The following is a 20606-nucleotide window of genomic DNA, read 5'->3' as shown; positions in this document are numbered from 1 at the left end:
GCAGGAGCGCAGACACATGCTGGAGATGCAGTATTATGTGCAGCTGAAAAACAGAGGGTAACATTCCCACTCAATACAATACAAACACTTCAGAAGCTTTGGAAATGTTGCCAACTATTTCAATGAAAAGTACCTGAACTTACATGAATCTAACTAGCTTTGTCATTAGCATTCATGTTTTTTTTAAAGATGTCAGTAGACACAAGTTTCTGGAGTCATATTAGGTTTAATTTTGAGTTTTAGAAAGTAGCTATGTTGCTAGCTAGCTAGTAGCTAGCAACATACTGTACCTTAGCAAAAGTCACTCAGGATATGTTAATAAAGCAAGTGCATTGGTAAACAATATAAATGCTAATAGCTACATACCACGCTGTCTTGGGTAGTTTATTTGTTTGTTACATTCAGATAACAATGAAAGAATTAATTAACTATGTGCTCCATGTGTGTCTGCTCTTTCCGGCACACATTAAGAATCCTTGCTGTGACTGGTCTGCTTTTTCATACCACGTACCATGCTGTTATAATAACATTCTTTATCAGCCTTTTAAAACTGAAACCATTTTGGGAGAAAAATAAAATAATAATATTAATAATTGACCACTATTAGTCGACTAGAAAAATATGTTGTCGATTGCAGTCCTACATTAGCCTAACGTTTAACTCAGTAATCAACAGATAGGCTAAGAACTTACAATGTAAGGGTTCCAGATCAGTAGATACAACTCATTTCCATATTTTTGCATATTTATATGATCTCTCTTGCTTAGTGGACGTAGATGGTTCCCGCCTTGGTTATAATTCCGATGTAAAGTAATGTTATCAGCAGATGTTTTGCAGGAAAAACACAGGTGTGATTAATCATGTTAATACAGGACTCAAACCATAATTAGTGTGATTAGTTACACCTGTGTTTCTCTTGCACCTATTGGCTCATTGTTTGAGGCCTGCTATAGCATACACAAAACTGAGGTCCTCTTTAAGCTATAATATATAGTGGGACATTTATATTATAATTTACTACATTTTCAAGCAATGTTTTTTTGGTAATAATTGGAAAAGCCTTTTTATATACTTTTAGCCGAAATATCCATTCTTTGTAAAATATGTTTCAATGTCATTCTTCAATTATTTGTATATGGCTTGTTTACATTTTTTGCATTCTGTACATATTTTTCCAGATTTGTTTTGTGTAGGTTCAATTGCTGTTGTTATACAGACTGTGGTTTACATATTACATATAGGTTTATGTCATTAATCACTAACATAGAGTATATTGCTCTTAGCTGGAACAGGCAGTGGTGAAGGAGATGGCTTGGTTAAGAGACACAGCGCTGAGTCTTGAAAAGCTGAAAAGCATACAACTGGAGCCAAAGCTCATAGCAGAACAACTCTATGAGCAAAAGGTCAGTATTGTTCTACTAATAGAAACCATAACGTGCATCTAACGTATAAAGAAGTTTTAGAAATGAGTTTACACAATGTTTCGAAAGGGAATTTAATTTCAAGATTCTCTCCTGAATAGATTCTGGCAGTGGAGATTCTGCAACACAGGTTCAACATTGAGAAGATGGTGAAGATTGCTGAAATCCTTCTGACGTACAGTGATGAAGGAGAAACTTACGATTTGCAGGTATTTAATTATACTTAAATTCATGCAACCAACATTAATAATGTGAACTAATGTATTTATTAAGGCTAAACATTTTAAAAATATTAGTTTTTTCTTTCAACTCTCCGCAGACCCCACTAGATGCCTTACAGGAACAATGCAACACCACTTCAGCCACCAATTCCCATGTGGTGCTGCAACTTGAGCACGCTCAGTCGCTTCTTCTCCAGTTCTCAGAGGGCCTCGCTGAGGTTTCGCCCTGGCTTGAGGAAACTAAAACCCTAATTGGCCAGCTCTCCCTGAGCACAATTAGCTACGAGGCATTTCGGGAACAACAGGACCTTTTACAGGTATAAGAACCGGCCTCGCCATAACAGAATGCCAGCTTTTCCCTTTCAACTTTTGAACCAGTTCAACAAAGAAGTCTTTTTATACTTCACAGTGTAGCACCATTTCCCCCTAGCTGAATGAGCTGTTCTGTTCAAGTACAGGTCATTTGTCTAATCTACTTCCTTGCATGGTTACTTTTCCATGTGCTACAGTATAATGACATTTCAGTTTTGTCAAGTATGCCATGTAAATTGAGACCATGTGATTTGTTTTTTCAGACTTCCTTTATGAATTTTAGGGATGAAACTCAAATCAGGTAGTTTCTGAAAAGTCTGATTTCTACATTGTTATACAATCTTTATGTTTGTATCTTTTTCTTCTCAGGGGCTGAGGGAGTCGATAGCTGAACACAGACCCTTGATAGCACGATTATGCACTCTGGCGAAACGCTTGTCGGAGCTGAACCCAGTTCAGGGGGAAGATTTCTGTCGAAGGGCTACGGAGGCCGAGGAGCAGCATAGAGCCATCAGAGACCGGGTCAAAGAGACTGCAAATGTTCTTGAAGAGTCGTTGCCTCGATTCACGCAGGTAATAACATCAGCAGTGAAAATGTCTTTAAATTAAAAGTATGACAACATTTGTCTACAACTTTTTTTTCCATGACCAAGATGAAAAACGTAAGATTTTAAACTATTAATTGAATAAAAAGAGACACATTTTTCCCCTGATGCAGCACTCCTGTCACCTGTGTTGCTCATGTAAAATCTAAACTACATTGGCAGCAAACAACCAGAACAGTCAGAGTTATTTAATTGCTTAAATATAAATGTAACTTTGACAACCAACATTTTCTCAGCTCTTCACAACTTGGAATAAAAGCATGTATTTACAAAAAAAAAGTCCTTTACGTATGTAAAAAAGGACAATTTTCATCAGATGGCCTGACTTTGTAATTACAATCTGATGACAAAAAGACTAAAATGACAGTATTTCATTGACTTAATACTAAAAAAGTAATGGTTTTATTTGACTAACTTAATACCAAATTGTCTGGACTTTTAGTAAATTACAACAAAAAAATTAACAAAAAACAGACATTTTTCACAGGAATAAGAACAAGAGTAATTAGATATTTGGTCACGAAACTAACACTTAATGCTTGGATGAAGAAGCAAATGCTAATATTAATACAAGTATGTTAGAAATTAACGAAAGAACACAATATCATGTATTTTCTTGTATCTATAGCTGAATGAAAGGATGAATCTCATCAGAGAGAGTCTTGAGCGACTGCGCAGTCGCATACAGGTGGTCAACTCTCTTCAAGGACTTACCCCGAGGATCCAGGAGCAGCTGCAGGACAATAAGCACAGCCTGGCCGAGCTGTCCAAGCTGGAGCTGGGCCTGGGCAGCGTCAAGACACAGGCAGACGAACTGCTGGCTAACACTCAGGCAGCTGGTGATGGATCTGTGGGCACAGGTAATGATCTCCTAGGCCCAGTTTTACAAAAGTAGGTCTAATCCAATAGGATTTCGGATCACGGATTGGATCAAATCTTGGAAATGGGTTTTTCAAAGGCAAAAGAGGGATTCCAGAGAAGATCTGGAATCCCTCTTACATTTGATCTGGATCAAACCTGCCCTTTGGGTGTTTCAAAACTTTGAACTCGGTTTGGAATCTATTTGATCCAAAAAAACAGGATTATCCTGATCCCTTCAGAAGGGTGGATTCAGTTGTGATTTTTCGAACCAAACAAAATCAGAGAGGTTTTTTTTTTGAGTGAATGATCACAAAATCAATGCTTACTGATGATATGTACATTTCTTCATATTTTGTATGAACACAAATCATTGATCAAGACAGTGACCATGGATATAAAGAAAAGCTATGAAGCATGTCACATCTAATGAGATATGGTAAACAGAAAAAACTAATAAAAAAAAACTCAAAGCTCTCAGCTGTCAAATAAATGTCACTGCTGCTCACAGCTCTATGATTCCACAGTATAGTAATGGCAATGACAACAAAAAAATATACTCAATCATTCAGTAGACTAATTAAAAGTAATTTCTCACAATTCCATCTCTAATAGCATATTCCAGTGTGTCCTTCATTTGGTAAGAACCTTGGCAGCTGTTCTGGTTCTACATCAGGTTCAGGTCCATCAAAATTGTCATAAAGAGGGACTTTACGCCTGGTGGCAATGTTATGTAAAACAATGCAGGCAAGGATTATGTTGCATGCCACCTTGGGTTGTACTCGCAAGTAGTTTAGACTGCAAAACCGTCTCTTCAGGACTCCATTTAGGCGTTCAATGGCACATCTTGTTCTGCAATGTGAGGAGTTGAAGCGTGCCTGCTCAGGTGTGTTTGCAACTGAAAAAGGGGTCATTAGCCATGGTAGGAGTGGATATGCTCTGTCTCCCAATAGTATGCCATTTGGTCGGTGGGACTGAAACTCTCTGTCTAGTGCACTCTCTCTTAGAATGCGTTCATGATGAACAGAACCTGGCCATTTTACAACACAGTTCGTGATTGTGAGGTCAGCGTTGCCCACAAGTTGGATGTTGATGCTGTGCCTCCCCTTTCGATTGACATACTCCCACTCCCATTCACAAGGTGCTTGGATATGGACATGAGTGCAATCAATAGCACCAATAGTGCTAGGCATGTTCCCCAATTGAAAAAACTTGTGCTTAGTCAGAGCTGTCTGGTCATCCTTGGGAAATGAAACAACTTCATTGATTAGACTGCCCAGTGCTACTGACACAGCCTTCACCACATTACTCACAGTTGATTTTCTCACTCCCATATTGTCACCAATGACTTGGTGGAAAGTCCCACATGCATAAAAGCGCATTAAGCACTGTTCCTCCACGGATAAAGCATGACTCCTTTGGGTTTGGCGTTGGAGTGTTGACCTGACAAGATCTGCAATGTACTTAATGTCATCTCTCCCAAAGGGAAAACGTGCATACAGTTCTTCTGATGTGTATTGCTGAAGTGGTTTGGCACGCTCAGCATACACCCTGTCATGGTACCTTCTCCTACGGTAATGATGAACAATACCCGCCATGTGGATGCCTCTGTATGCAAGAAGAAATGGGTGCAAAGACATGATGTTTTTAAATGGTGTCACCCATTAACCAGCAACAAGCTGAGTGGTGTAGGCCTAATTGAGCACAAGCCAAAGCAATCATGCTCAAGGCTTATGAGGTCAGTGTTGGCTACACCAAAGAGTTGGAATCATGGACTCAAAAGGGCCTAATTTCACTGTGGCAGAAACTTGTGCAATGCTGGAGGATGTTCGGGGCAATTTTGCATCGATAGTAGGAGGTTTCAGCTCTGCAAAGGGTGGAGAAATAGCCAAGAAAGGAAAAGAGAACATTTGGGAGGACATTACCAATCATGTTAATGCCACTGGGTCTGGCCAGAAGAGGACCATAAAACAAGTAATGTTGCGAAGGAAGAACCTTAGGACCAAGGCAACAAAAGACCTTGCTGAAGCCAAAAACCCCCAAACAGGTAACAAGCCATATAAGAGGGGGTAATTCACTGATATGGTCCTTGATATAATAGGAGGTGAAAAATCAGATGCTCTGTATGGCATTGAAGGCATAGAAGCAGATGGAGAGCCCACAATTACAGAGACTTCAGAAGGATGCGAGCAAAGTTCTCCTGCAGAGGAAATGTTTGTGCTGGACCTGACTCCAGTGATTGAGGAGGAAGATAGATCCCCAGTGGAAGTAAGGGAGACAGTCCAAGACCTTCCTTCAAGAAAACGCAAAATTTCCTCAGCTACAAACAAGGATGCTGACAGCTATGAGTTGCTTCTGAAACGGGAAACCGAAAGAGCAGATGTACAAATTCAACTGGGTAAAGAACAAATCTTGCTTACCCAACTGCAGCAGACAAAAGTGCATATGGAGATACAACTCCTAAAGGAAATGAAAAGAGCTGGTGTCTGTCCTGGGAATGATTTTTGACTATTGGATAGTGTTTTTTGTTTTGTTATTTAACATTAGAAAAAAATAAGGACTGTAAAATGTTTCTGTTTATTACACTGTTTCTGTTCCCTAAAATTAAAACAAACAATGGCTATTTGTGGCCTCCGGTATTTTGCCTACCTGTTGTTCTTTGCTAAGTCAGTAGGCTACACTGTTGGCTCCATTTAAGGCTCTGGTAAACAGGATTTGGTAATTTTTTTTTTTTTTTATCACAATTGCCTCTCAGGGTTTCCTCATATAATACTGTGCTGGTACACAATGGACTAAAAGTAGCATTGGTTCTGTGAGAAAAAGGCAGATGCTAAAGAAATGTCCTGTTATATCCTTGTGATTTAAGCAATCCAGGACCGCGTGTCCAGCGTCTCCCAGCTTTGGAATGAGACGCATACTCAGGCCCAGGAAAGGGAAAGCTGGCTGCTAAAACTCTTGGATCTCGCCATGAAGTTCTGGAGCGACATCAGCGATGTCACGGCAGCTCTTAATGATGCTCAGCAGGCAGTTTTAGATCTTAATGCAAGTCGGAGAGAATCGGAAACAATCCGACAGAGCCTTGAAACCATGCAGGTTTGTCCGTAAACTCTTGACAAATATAAGAAACAAATATTATTATATGAAAGATTAACCTGTTTCAATCTTTTCGACTTATAGACTCTCAGAGAGGACATTGACAGTTTACAGGGAGATCTGGACACCCTGGGTGTTTTGGGGATGGACCTGATGTCAGCATGTGGGGATACTGACAAGCCAGATGTCACAAAGAGCCTAGATGAAGTAAGATATAGGCTACATTTAATTAAGATCATTTCAATCTCATGATGCTTTGTTGACTAACTTAAAACCTTGTCTGTTCGGCGTTTTCTAGCTTTATTGCACTTGGAACAACTTGAGCAAACTGTGGAACGAATGTCACAAAAAGCTGGAAGAGTCCTTGCAGATGGCACTACATTATCAAGACACCATGCAGGTGAGTGTATATATATATATAACATAAATATAACATATCTATACTGTAGGCTCTTACCCCCTGTGGCTTTACTTTGACTAACTGACACATTATGTGGTCCTTTTTCAAGGAAAATTATATTAATGGTGTAAGATAATGCAAATAAGAACTATTTAAAATGTATCCAACTTTATATACATTAACATGGCAACTCATTTAGCAGTTGCTCAATGTTGAAATCATACAATTCAGCAATAATTCAGTTATAAGGGAACAAATGGAGCTTCAGCTGATCTCCAGGACTTTGGATCACCCTGCCCAGTTACATTAGATATACAAAACCTACTTATACAGTCAGGCTTTAAGTTATGTTGGTACATATTTATATTTTTCTGCAATTTTTGCTACTTTTAATGATCTACATTTTTTATTGCATTTTTTCTTCTATTTTATTTATTTTTTTCATTTATGAATTCTGTTTTCAATGCAACACTGTCAAGGACTTATTATATTTATATGTATGTATTTAATTATTTATTTTATTTTAGAGGGATGATAAACAGATGAAGTAATTATTATATTTATTTTGTATTATTATTATTCATTTATTTTTAATGACTGAGTGTTTAACAGCTTTGATTCTGCTGCTTAAAGGGTCTTTTTGAGTGGTTGAAATCAGCTGAGCTGAGGTCTACAGAAGAGTTCATGGTTGGAAATGACCTGGAATCAGTCAAAGAGCAGCTACGTGACCTCAAGGTGAGTTCATGTGCTGTAGTACACCGATCAACCGTTGTTCTTACCAGGTCTGCTATTATACAGAAACATTGCTTCAAACACATCTGTTATGGCAACATATTTCTTTCGTTCTTCTTTCCCTCAGGAATTTAAGCGAGAACTTTACCAGAAGAAAATCGAGATAGAAAGCCTGAACCATCAGTTTGTGTGCCGCCTGTCTCCAGGCTCGGAGCGTCAGGGTTCCGTCTCGCCGCTGTGTGACTTTAGACAGCGCTGGGACAGCCTGGAGTCAGAGACCGTCAGCAGACAGGTGAGAATATGCAAGCAGGTATCATGTAATATAAATAATAAAGTGTTGCTGAAATTCAGTTATTTGCAGTATCACATGCACCCTGAAAAGTTAATCAAAGTAAAGGGATTATTTACATGTATTTTTTCTTGCTTTTATCTTTGTTAACATTAGCATCAGCTGGAGTGTGCTCTGCTTGGTCTGGGTCAGTTCCAAAACACGCTGGATGAGCTGCACACATGGCTGTCCCGCACTGCTGAGCAACTGCAGGGCAATCGACCAATCAGCATTGACCTTCAGGCCTGTGAAATAGAGCTGGCTAAACACAAGGTTGGTGGTTTGAATACTATATTGTGTCCTACAGTAAGTGTAATGGATATCTTTCTGACTCCTAAGGTCTAAGAGAGCAGTGAATTCTACAACAATTATTAACAACAACCCTGAATTCGATGCAGTTTAATATTGTGTGGAATGGCTCATTTAAAAAAGAAAAAATTCCTATGCCGTGAAAATACTATAAACTAATATATTGTCACTTTCATTGGATTATATTTCGCAATACACTTCATAACTTCCAAATAGCTATTCATTTTCTGAAATGCAACCCTTTAAATGCCAGTTCTTTACAAAATGTCAATGATTAGCAACTACATTGTTATTGATAAATTGCATCAAACAAATGTTGTAATACAGCACCAATGACGTTACTGTAACCAGGAAATTGGCATCGGAAAACGGATCATGGGGATATTGTTTTGCTCCGAGTATATTGGCTACACATTTCATTCTTTTTTCCAGAATTAACATAACTTCCAAAATTGGAAAAACCAAAACCCATATGCCTTAAAAGTGTCTCCTGAAAGTAGTTGACATGGTGTCTTCCAGTGTCTGTACCTTATGCATTATTATTACCAACAATACACACTGCTAGTATCCTCTCACTTCCAAGCGATACTTTTCCATCCTACTCTTATTCTTCTTTCTCCTATAGGTCTTGCATAATGATGTCATGTCCCATGTTCGCACGGTGGAGTCCCTGAACCAAGCTGGCAGGGGGTTGCTGGAGGTCGGGTCTGGGGACAGCCCGCATGGTCTGCAGTCCCGGCTGGAGCAACTCAACGAGAGCTGGGAGTTTGTCCGCTGTGAGACTGAGCGCAGGCAGCTGGAGTTAGAGAACAGACTGAGTCAGGTGACAGAAGAAACACAGATCTGTTATTAAGGGTGCACATTCTAACAATAGTGACAACAAAAGTATAGAAAAATAGTTACAGTACATATAAAGTAAACTCACTCAGTTTATAATGGCGCCCCCTTGTGGTGAGTGTAGGTTTACATCTGCATTAGACTCCGAATTTAAACTTGTGGTAATAAATAAAAGGAACACTGTGAAAACTCAAACGTTGACTTTAATTAAATGTACTATGTCAACAAATAGCACATAATTGTATAAGGTTAATTGAAAGCAATAATATTAAGTTGAAATAAAAAAATATTCAACGTAATAGTATTGCTTTCAAGTCACCTTCTACAGTTATGTGAATTCGGTTGACATAATACATTGAATCAAAGTCAACGTTTGCAATAAAAAAAAAAGGCGTAAACATATCAACAAATAAAAATGTGTTTCATTTGTTTCCCTTTTTTCTCTGTAAATAGTGCTATTACTTGTATTTGTTTCAATCTCTTTTTAACTTGTGAATGACTTTTGGCTAATACAAATACAGAAATCATATTATTATAAGTATAACTATAATAATCATTATTACTGTTATTTTTTATCTTATTTCATTTTACATGAATACATTTTTAGGGGTTTATTGATTATAACGAATGATCCACTCATGTTTAAGAAAATATATAAAACAAAGGTTAATGGTAATAATGTTACATGATAACTATTTGCAGTAATTCAGGCTTTAGTTACCTGATATGTACTGTACATCAGTAAAGGAGAAGTTGCATCATTTTTTTCTTTTCCTTTTGCAGGTACAAGATGTTACAATGGAGATTCAAGATCTTCTGCAGTGGCTGGAGAACACAGACCTGAGACTGTCCTCCTCTAAAACCATGTGGGGTATGCCGGACTCTGCCAGTGAAAGACTCAGCGCACACATGGTGAAAATGACCAGACTCTAACTCAAACTCTAAAAGAGATGTGAAAAGATATGTGCAAACCTGTTCAAGAAAAAGGAATAAAACAGATTGTCCTTCTTCTCGCCTTCATAAGGAGCTGTGCAATGAGATGGAGTCAAAGCTCCACGCCTTCACTGACGTGAAGAATGCCATCCACAGGATGCTGGAGAGCAGCAGCGTAATGCGGGGATCGAGCACGGAGCACAGCTTATCTATGCTGGAACAGAAATGGGCATCTGTTTACAGCAAAGTCCACGAGCGAAAGGTAAGTCAACTCTCCCTCTTTTGGATTTATCATTCATTTTGTTTTTTATTACATCTGAGAGCATCGTTATGTTTCCACAGGCAAGGCTGACAGAAGGATTGGGTCTAGCCAAGGAGTTCCACAGTAACATCCAAGAACTTCTCACCAAGATGAGCAAGTGTGAAGAGTCCATCGGGCATCTTCCTGCTCCAAGCTTTGTTCTGGATAAAGTTTGTACTCAATTGCAGGAACATAAAGTAAGTTTTGCTGTAATTTTTCAATGTCTGATATAGATCCAGAGAAACAAAAATGTTCTGTTATCATTTTTGATTCATGAAATACTTTTGTTTGCACAGACCCTTCTGAATGAGGTGAACTGTTATGGTGAGAAGAAGGCAACAGTGGAGAACATGGCCCGCAGGCTACTAGAACTGAGCAGGAAAGAAGACTGTGATGTCATTCATAACCTAATTATGACTGTCCAGGATCGCCACAAAAAGCTACAGCAGCGCACTTCAGAAAGAGGCAAAAAGCTGGAGGAGGTCAAAAAGAATGCCAAACAGGTATACCACCATGTTAACCTCACTTTAAACACACTTTTTAAGTGTTGCTCATGCTGTACATGGACTTTAGGGGCCACTCAGAGGAACCTTTGTCTAATATGTTTCTTATTTTCTCATATTTCAGTTCAATGAATCATGGCGCCTGCTAGTGGACTGGATGACAGAGGTAGAGCAGACTTTAGACACACATAAAGAGATCGCTGTGTCCCACGAGGAGATTAAACAACAACTGACGGAACAGAAGGTGCAGTAAACCAAACAATGATTTGAACTTGGTTGTACATGTTTATGATCACTTGACAGGTCTCTTATTCTTTGTAATCAGGAGTTCCAGAAACTGCTGAGGTCTAAGAGGCCTATGTACGACGCAACGCTGAGGAATGGACGCAGCCTTTATGAAAGAGCTCAGACCGGCCATGATAGACAGCATGTGGAGAATCTAGTCGCTGAACTCAAAGACACCTGGGACACCATCAGTGGCAAGACTATGGAGAGGTATGGAACATTAACTGCATACCAACTGATAGGAACACATTGAGGCATATTTCTATGGCTATATGTGAAAAAAATGGATATGGCTAACAATAAGATAAGGTCAATCCAACCTGTAAAATTAAGAACAGTTCCTTGACAAAATATAAATTAAATTCAGTGGTTTCATTTCTAACATATGAATGTATGAATTTTTTCTTGGAAATGTAAATATGATTTTTCCCTTAACGTATATATTCTTCTTTGTTTATGTATACCTTTTTTTAACGTGTATTTATGATATTTTCTACAAAGAATTTTCTTCTTGTTAATTTATATAGTTTTTTCATTAAATGTATGATTTCACTTCTCTTTAGTTTACCACATTTATCTCAGTGAAGATCGAAATGTTTTAGTCGTTAATTAAGGAGATAATCCAGGAAATATTGAGTTTTTTCATGGACTATAACCCCCTTCTTTTACCACACATTATTATTATATAACATTTAAAAAGATAATTACTTTGCCTTTTTTCAGAGAACACAAGCTGGAGGAAGCTCTGCTGTTCTCGGGACGATTCACTGATGCTCTCCAGGCTCTGAATGACTGGCTGTACAGAGCGGAGCCTCAACTATCTGAGGACGTTCCTGTTGGGGGAGACAAAGACATGGTCAACAACCTGATCGACAAACACAAGGTATAACAATCACACTAGCATCTATTTTAATTTTCAGAATTGATTTCTTAATAATGAAACACATTGGCATACACAGTACAGTGTACAGATACTGCATATAGCATTAGTATATTATCTTCGTAGTGATTGAGTAACATTGGTATACAGTAACTGCTATAAAGAAATAAGCTTGTAAACCATCCCAATGAAGGCTTTGGTGACGGTCTTATTTGTTAACAGTGATTGTCCTATTAGTCAGTTGATGAGTTTTTGATATTATGATGTTATCTGTTTTTGCATGGCATATTTTGCAACAGCTTCTTCACAATTGCAGTTTCTTAGCAAATTGTCCTTTCTCTTAGGCTTTCCAAAAAGAGTTAGGCAAGCGAGCCGGGTGCATCAGGACCTTGAAGCGCTCTGTGAGGGATCTGACCCGGAGCAGCACAGCGGACGCTCACTGGCTGCAGGAGCAGATGGACGAGCTGGAGGGCCGCTGGGAGGCCGTGTGCAAACTGTCTGTCAGCAAGCAGGACAGACTGGAGGCAGCATTGCAGCAGGTAGTTCTCACGATAAACTAAGATCACAATAACAAATGTATTTATTCTGTGTTTCAATCAGAATCTTATTACACTGAAACTGTCTCAAACAAGTCTCCACATGAAAATGCCAACATGCTTACAATTCTTGCTGCATGGAAAAATATTCTACACCATGAAGCAAAAAAAAAAGAATATGATTTGAGGAGATTCAGATCTGGAACGAGTGTCAATCTGCCAGTGCAATTACTATTAATTATTTAATGAAGAAAGTTTTTGTCTTGATTTCACTTTTTAAATAAATACAACTTTTTTAAGAGGCAATGCAGCTTAAATCAGTGTCTTTGAAAGTTACTTAGCTGAATTGGTTTGTAAAATACCTATTTTTAAGATGTTCTACCCACGCAAGCTTCATCAAGTTATTTTGCATAGCATATCAGGAAAGGATAATGCATATTTGACCATAAACAGGATTTAGCCCTACTCTAATCCTAATTGTTGTCTTTTTTTTTCATCAGGCGGAAAAGTTTGACGGCCTCGTCCACTCTTTCATGGAGAGCGTCACAGAAGCGGAGAGGGTCCTGAAGTATGAAGTTATACCAGAGGATGAGGAGGGTTTGCTTGCTTTCGGCAAACAACACGAGGTCAGTATAACATGATACTTTATAACTCCTACAGGGGAATACATTTAGCGGCAAGGGAGGTCATAGGTCAGGGTCTTAAAATTTACAAAACAACAAGTTGGTGCTGATAAGGATTCAGTATTATCAAGGGTTCTTAAGCAAAGATATTTGCAGACTCTTATGGTGAACCCATTGAACCAGTGGAAGAACGAACCCAACAACCTTCAGTAACAACCTTCAGTTAGTATCCTGCTGCCATGAACTGTTCAACACTTCTAAAATATAGAAATATATGAACATGTTTGAAATGTAAATGTTAATAAAATGTTGACTTAATCTTTTCTCCCCTTCTGAAGGAGTCAATGGGAGCCTTGCAGGCTCAGGCGGTCGATTTACAGAACATCCAGAGTCTGGGTGAGGAGATCCTGGCCTCCTGTCACCCAGACTCCATAATCACCCTAAAGTCCTGGATCAGTGTCACCAAGATCCGCTATGAGGAGGTGAGCAGAATACAAGTAAAATGGCTCTATAGCACCCCCTACAGATTTGCTAAAAGCAGCCCCCTGAGATTTGTCCTTAAGGATATAAGAGATATACAAGGGTTAAATACATGATAACAACATTTTTAGTATTTGGTGACAACTTTGAACAGCCGAGTGAGGCAGCACCGCTCTCTCCATACGAAAACAATGGCACTGCCACTGTTGAATGGTGTTACCTGTTGAATAAAGTTTAAGGGGCACTGTTTGAATACCTTAAGAAATGTCTCATCTGAGAATCAGTGACATTTGAGAGTGTATCAATGAAACTGGTTTGATCCCCTCCCTGTCATCTGAATCAGGTTCAGACCTGGGCTCAGCAGCAAGGCCAGAAGATCCAGGCCACTCTGTCAGCGCTGCAGGCAGAGAGAGAGGAGGTGCAGAGGCTGCTGGACTGGATCTCCTCAGCAGAAGAAGCCCTGACCCTCAGAGACCAAGAGCCTCCACCTGAGACCTGTGAGCAGAACCAAGAACTGATCGAGCAGCACGCGGTACGAAATTAATATCAAACAGATGTGATTTCTATAGCATTGTACAATTCCATTATACCACACCCAGGTTAGAGAACTTTCAGAAGCATTTTTGCTAAACCGCTTTATCACTGATCATGCATCTGTGCAGGTTTTCATGGAGGAGTTGAATAAGAAGTTCCCAGAGGTTGAACACACCACAAAGGCCTGTAAACTCAAGAGCATTACCAAACAGCAGATTTCCCCCAGCAAACGACCATTCACAAGTAAGCCAACAAATAAAAAAACCTATATTTTTCATTCATTTCATCTTTTCTTTATCTCACTGCCGATGAAATGAGGTGCCTGAGCTGATTCCTGACTCCCATGTTGCTGTTTCTCCATCTAGAGAGGAGGAGCACTCTGAAGCTGCAGCCTGTTGTAACGATCCCCCTGGAGCACCTCGACCCCCAAACCCCAGAGCTCAGTCAGCTGGTCGGTCAGTGGCAGAAACTGTGGCTCCTGGCTGTGGCCCGACAAACCCGCCTGGAGCAACAACAGCAAACTCTCAAAGAGGTCATTGTACTTTTTTGAATGCACACATTATAGTAGAGGAAAAAGTACTTAAAATTTCTCTAACAAAGGTGTTGTGATTTTTTCTTGACAGATGGAAGAGTTTGCGAACTTCGACTTCAATATTTGGCGAAAGCGTTACATGCTGTGGATCAGTCATCTGAAGTCACGGATCTTAGACGTGTTCCGCAGCATCGACCGGGACCAGGATGGACGCATCAGCCAAAAGGAGTTTGTTGATTACGTCCTTCACTCTAGTAAGACTCATTGTAATAAATCAGTACAGTGATAGTCCCTTGAATTAACCTAAGTTACCATCACATTTAAAAATACATTATTTAGAATAGTGATAGCATGCTGATGCATGAAATATATGGAATGCCATTTAAGTCAGTATTAAGTAAATACATTAAATAACAAAAATAAGTCAATTCAATAAATAAATATGGCAATGAAATAAATCCTGAAATCAATAAAAGAGGAAGAAATATAAATGTTAATACAAATATATCAATGAATCCTTTTAAGAAATTGTTAAAATAAAAGATAACAAAAATAGTTGTTTTTTTAGGATGTTTTCACAGGTCTACTTTTATTATTTTGACAGTACTTTTCTCCAATGAGTCTACATTTATTATTATTATCTTATTTTTGAACTTATTTATTTAACTCTCTGTATTTATTTAATAGTTTTATTTCAGAATTGTATTTATTGTCATAGTTATTCATTTTTTAAACATAGATATTTATTTTATCTATATATTTATATTTTATGCTATTATGCTGATTTTGTACGGTGGTGTATTGCTATCACACTAAAAAAAAAAATAAGGCTCAGTATCAAGTAATTACGTGAAAGTTTCTTGTGTATATAACAAGATCTGTTTTCACGTAAACAAGAAAGAGTTATGTTATTTCATGAAATATCACTTGTAATGAAAATATCATGTATTTCAAATATATAGTTTACCTCACGATTTAAATCAATTATAGAATAATCACGTATCTGAATAAGAATCCACTTAAGTCGACGCTTTAGACATAGACTGCTTTGATATATCTATGTAATAAAAGGATTTATGCGTCCACATGTAGAATTTTCCCACCAACTCTCTGGAGATGAAACGCAGTGGCACACATCTTCGACGTGAACAGTGACGGCTTCATTGACTACTATGAGTTTGTGAGTGCACTTCACCCGAGCAGAGATCCCTACAGGAGAACACTGGATGCAGATCAAATCAATGAAGAGGTATGAACAATTTGAACACAAGAAAACACACAAATGCATGTGATTTATTTTTATTTATTGTGGCTGTCCTTTTGCCCTCTTTAGGTGAGTCGACAGGTCTCACAGTGTAACTGTCCAAAGAGATTCACAGTGGAGCAAATAAGTGCCAATAGATACAGGGTGAGTATTATTTCAAATTACAATGATTAAAATACATGAGATACTAGAGCCACAAGTGCTTCCAAATCTATAATTAACAGTGTGTTTTTTTATTTGCAGTTTGGAGAATCACAACAGTTGCGGATGGTTCGTATTCTGCGTAGCACACTGATGGTCAGGGTGGGTGGAGGCTGGACGGCTCTAGATGAGTTTCTGGTCAAGAATGATCCCTGCAGAGGTCAGTACACTACTCCTCATCAATCTAATTATTCCTTAGTCATCAACGCCTGGCTTGACTAAAAGAGATACTAACTGCTCCAATGGATGTAGCCACTGAGATGGAAAAGTAAAGTCACAGTGGAAATGGTTTCAAGGTTTCAAGGTTTCAAGGTTTTATTTGTCATATGCACAGCATATACAACGTATATGTTGGCAATGAAAATCTTATATCCCATGCTCCTCCAACAACTCAACATACATGGTGCAAATAAGATAAATAAAATAGTGCAAAAAGAGAGAAGAATAAATCATGTGCCTTAACTGTGCAATATTTCCAATGGTCAGCAGGGGACGACATTTATGAAAGCATGATTCACATGATTTATTACCACAGTAAATGTTTTCCTTATAGGTTTACAGTCTCAAAAGCTACTTTCAAGTACTTTTCAACACATCATGATGTTCATTTATTCAATGATGGTCCTGTTTAGACTCAAACAGATGTTGAGGACAGGGCCTCCGTGTGATTGACAAGTTGCTAATACGGCAAACTTTTGAGTAAGTGGCCTAGCAATGCATTACCCCTACATAGCTTTACCCTCTTGTCCAAATATGGTCACTTTTTGCTACCAAGAACCAACATGGTGACAGCCAAAGGACCAAACCTGAAGCCTCAAAGCATCAAGCCATCCAGCTTTTCTTTGTGGTTGTTGTTGTACTTTGGTGCCATGCTATTCAACAATATGGTTGTAGCTAATATTGTAAATTGTTTATTTCGATGTTTTAGATGATTAGTGTACATGCATGAATATATAAAAACTGCTCAAACATATCAGCGTGTTCCTTGGCATCTTTAGAACGTTTTTATAGAAAAGTCTTGCTTTTGAATGAGGAGTCATAAATGTACACAAATGTTTACAGTATTCTGTTAAATCTACCTGCTATGTCACCAACAGTGAAAGGCAGGACCAACCTGAAGATCAAGGAGAAATACTTGTCTCCTGGGGGAAGCACTTCTAAGGGTTTGACTGTGAGCAGGTCCAACTCAAGCCTCAGCCTCTACAGCAGCGCCTCGGCCCCCACCAGCCCCATGACACGCAAGGCAAGCCAACAGCTATGTCCTGTAATTTATCTAGCTTCTACATGTGGTATTTTAATATCAAATTCTCACCTTCCTATTGAAACATTGTTTTGACCATAAGCATACTTTTAATATTTATCATGATAAGATTTGGGCACTTTACTAGCAAATGGACGGAAGCCCTGAGGCTGACATATAAATTAAAATATCCTTGTGATCCATTTTATTCGTCTAAATCGTTTTTTATCCTTTGTTTAAGATTTAAAAAATAGTTTGCTATAACCTTTCTTAGTTACTTTAATGTTCTTTTTCTTCTGCGAAACAGCTGGAAAAGTTTTGCCAGTTGAAAAAAAATACTTTGACAGCATCATTTTTAAAGTTTGTTGGTTTTTTTTTTATTTACGAAAGAGGTAGAGAAAAATGTTTTACCACAACTATTTGTCCAAGTTATTTTTTTTAAACCTTTTTTTACCTGCCAAGTCATATTTTAACTTGATTGACCATGTTCAATTTTTTTCTAACTTGCCCTTAAGGGCTTCCGTACAATGTGCTATTTTTATTTTCTTTGTCACTGTCCCCATTTTTGTTAAGTTATTACATCTTCAAATGCAAATATGTCTTTAGGTTTACACGTACGATATTGCAGTTCTTCTTTATTGCAAAGTTTTAACCTGTTTTTAGTTTAACTAATAAAGACGCATGATCTAATTGGATATAAAATGAAAACCAGGACAGTGGTACCAACTTTTTAAGTACATAGACCCTTATTGTATATTCTGCCTTTAGGACATTTAACCCTAACTTGTGTCACATGTTTGCTTCAGGCGTTACTACGCAGAAGTTTCTCAGGTGACCGCTGCGTCCGTCCCAGGAGTTCCATCGCTGCTCTGGGCTCTGATCCACATTTTACTACAGCAGGGGAGGACAATACACCCTCACCAACAGGTCAGACAACTATTAACTTTGAAGGAAATCTGCTTCATCATCTGTCTTGCAAATCTCAAATACAAAACCAATCTCACTGGATACAAAAACTGCTGAGTTAACACCCGCCCCCCCCCCCCCCCCCCCCCCCCCCCGCTCTTCTTGTTTTCATTCTTGTGCTCCGTGTAGACGAAGCTGAGAAGTTACCCACATGATTACCTCCACCTCCTGTGTATGCTGCACTGCTGAACATAAACACAGCCTTGGGGCCACAAACCGGAGTGATAAAGAGATCCAAGGACCAAAAAATAGATGCATCAGCCCCAACTGAATGCAGACACTGAAACAGAGAAGCTTTGAGATCTGTTTGAGGATCATGTGTGCTCTTTGTGGACAAAAATGAGGTTAGTCCAGATGCAAGACAAATATTTTTGTTGTTCTTTGATGCATTGCATACAGAAGTATCTGATTATTTAGAGAGTATAAATGGCAAAGTTCTGCATGGACGATTATTGCATGATAGTCAGGGCCTTGCTTTAATCAGATTCATTTATTTACTCCCAGATTGTTTGTTTTTTGGTAATAATTCTCCTCTGCATTAAAGTGACATACAGGGACACATTTTTATGTAAAGGTTTTGTACCACCCCTACCTTCTTCCAAAAAATAACACATATACCAAAACCATAAATAAATGAAGGGTAAATTATTCTGTCCTTCAGTTTTGTGATATTGTTTTTATTTCATTCCATTGCGTTGACATTGTTGGCAGGGCCACGTTGTTGTTTTTTTGTTTTTTTTCGACACCGCATTTTCAATAATTATGTGTTTTTAGCATTTTTTATTGTACGGATGTTTTCAACACTGGTGATGATGAACAACGCACTGGAGTCTGACAGGTCATCGTTGTTTTGTAGAGATTATTTTCTCAGGATTGTTTTTGCCTTTGGATGTATGTTTTTGTATGGAACATTACTGTGGACATGTAGAAGTGTTTTCTGTATAACAGTCCTGGGAATGTTTTATTTAGCACATTATTTTCATAAAAATGCACTTTTTTTCTGTGTCCTTGCTAAGTGGGAAATCTGGCAGCTGTCATGGTTAAGATAATTATTTAGAATTAGAATGCACTGGAGGTGATAAGTAGGACTCCTTTTGTTTTTTCATTCCACTCATTTATTTTTTTAAACCAAAATCAGTGTATTTTATTTCTCTTTATTTCTGTCTTGTTTTTGTCAGATTTTCTCTGATTTGATTCGTCAGAAATTGTAACATATTTTTTGATAGACACTGCATCTGTTTCCTTAAGGTCTTACTCCTGAAGTAACCAATATTATGCATTTTTTTATCAAAAGGTACTATAAAAACATTTTCCCTGATTGAGAAAAAACTTCCTGGCTTTGACTCCAGTTCTATTTTAGATCAGTTAATACTTCTGCTGTGTAAACTCACTGTATTTCTATGTGTACGTTTGTGATAAATCTACCTAAGGTCGAAGACATTCTTATGTACCTGATTGCATTTGGTCTATGCAGCTTGTCAAAATGATTTTTTAAGTAAAAATAAATGTTTTTACATGATGAAGTACCTTTTCCTCTTGACCTTGATGTATCCATGATGGGGAAAGTGGAAATTTGACTGTATGTAAAAACTACAATAGCCAGATTTCACGTGTCGCTATGCACCCCGATCTTTCTGTACTGTAAATGTTTGTATACCCAGCACTACTGCTAATGTCCAATTTAGGGAAACTGTAGATGAATGTCACTAACACTTTTTTCTTCCAATTGTATAAAAATCTTTTTTGTAATAAGACAAAAAAATTCCATGATGTGTCCTTCATCTGTTTTTGATAGATGACCTTATAATCCAATTCAAGCAATTAAAACCACAACTTATGTGCAATGGTTCAGTTTGGCTAACTAATATGCATTGGTGGTGTATCTGTATTTTCTTATTCCTGCAATAAGTTAATTTTAAAGGTCACCTTATTGCAAAATCCACATTTTCATTTATTTCTGTCTATTCTTGTGAAACGGGGGTATATGACGTTGATATTTCCACAGTGACTTCTTGCTTTTTGTCATTCCACATGATTTTAAACTGTAACCTTTAGAAGTGAGGCCTTACCAATCACTTATAATGTTAGTTTATATCAAGAGACACACATGCACTGGGAACATAGGGATGGTCCCATATTGTACATTGGGTTCATCAGAGCTTTTTATTTTATTTGAAAGTTGGTGATAAAGATGTAATGAGAGCGGAAACCA

General features: G+C 38.1%; 2 protein-coding genes across 2 annotated transcripts; both read left to right on the top strand.

Moving 5' to 3' along the window:
- The first annotated feature begins 5499 nt into the window (after window positions 1-5499).
- On the top strand, window positions 5500-16082 carry macf1b (microtubule actin crosslinking factor 1b). Its single transcript, XM_063879130.1, has 23 exons — window positions 5500-5815; window positions 6284-6510; window positions 6595-6717; window positions 6809-6910; window positions 7544-7645; window positions 7770-7934; window positions 8088-8243; window positions 8905-9102; window positions 9900-10028; window positions 10141-10311; window positions 10392-10547; window positions 10647-10853; window positions 10978-11097; window positions 11179-11348; window positions 11862-12021; window positions 12363-12557; window positions 13055-13180; window positions 13516-13659; window positions 14001-14189; window positions 14320-14434; window positions 14557-14723; window positions 14815-14977; window positions 16057-16082. The coding sequence occupies exons 1-23, from the start codon at window positions 5500-5502 to the stop codon at window positions 16080-16082; spliced, it is 3627 nt and encodes a 1208-aa protein (XP_063735200.1).
- On the top strand, window positions 15816-20161 carry LOC134861334 (microtubule-actin cross-linking factor 1, isoforms 6/7-like). The gene is made up of 6 exons (XM_063878463.1): window positions 15816-15972; window positions 16057-16131; window positions 16231-16348; window positions 17286-17431; window positions 18235-18355; window positions 18524-20161. The coding sequence occupies exons 3-6, from the start codon at window positions 16255-16257 to the stop codon at window positions 18547-18549; spliced, it is 387 nt and encodes a 128-aa protein (XP_063734533.1). The 5' UTR covers window positions 15816-15972; window positions 16057-16131; window positions 16231-16254; the 3' UTR covers window positions 18550-20161.
- The last annotated feature ends 445 nt before the right edge of the window (window positions 20162-20606 follow it).

The sequence above is a fragment of the Eleginops maclovinus genome, chromosome 3 (genome assembly GCF_036324505.1).
Source record: "Eleginops maclovinus isolate JMC-PN-2008 ecotype Puerto Natales chromosome 3, JC_Emac_rtc_rv5, whole genome shotgun sequence".
NCBI lineage: Eukaryota > Metazoa > Chordata > Actinopteri > Perciformes > Eleginopidae > Eleginops > Eleginops maclovinus.
This window is presented reverse-complemented; position numbering and strand designations above follow the sequence as displayed.

Excerpts from the sequence above, each read along its gene's own strand:
- LOC134861334 (XM_063878463.1), top strand. The coding sequence starts at position 16,255 with ATGGTTCGTATTCTGCGTAGCACACTGATGGTCAGGGTGGGTGGAGGC. Across the intron at positions 16,349-17,285 it reads CAAGAATGATCCCTGCAGAG|TGAAAGGCAGGACCAACCTG; the intron begins GTCAGTACACTA and ends TGTCACCAACAG. Across the intron at positions 17,432-18,234 it reads CCAGCCCCATGACACGCAAG|GCGTTACTACGCAGAAGTTT; the intron begins GCAAGCCAACAG and ends TGTTTGCTTCAG.
- macf1b (XM_063879130.1), top strand. The coding sequence starts at position 5,500 with ATGGTCCTTGATATAATAGGAGGTGAAAAATCAGATGCTCTGTATGGC. Across the intron at positions 13,181-13,515 it reads CTTTCGGCAAACAACACGAG|GAGTCAATGGGAGCCTTGCA; the intron begins GTCAGTATAACA and ends CCCCTTCTGAAG. Across the intron at positions 14,190-14,319 it reads AACTGATCGAGCAGCACGCG|GTTTTCATGGAGGAGTTGAA; the intron begins GTACGAAATTAA and ends GCATCTGTGCAG.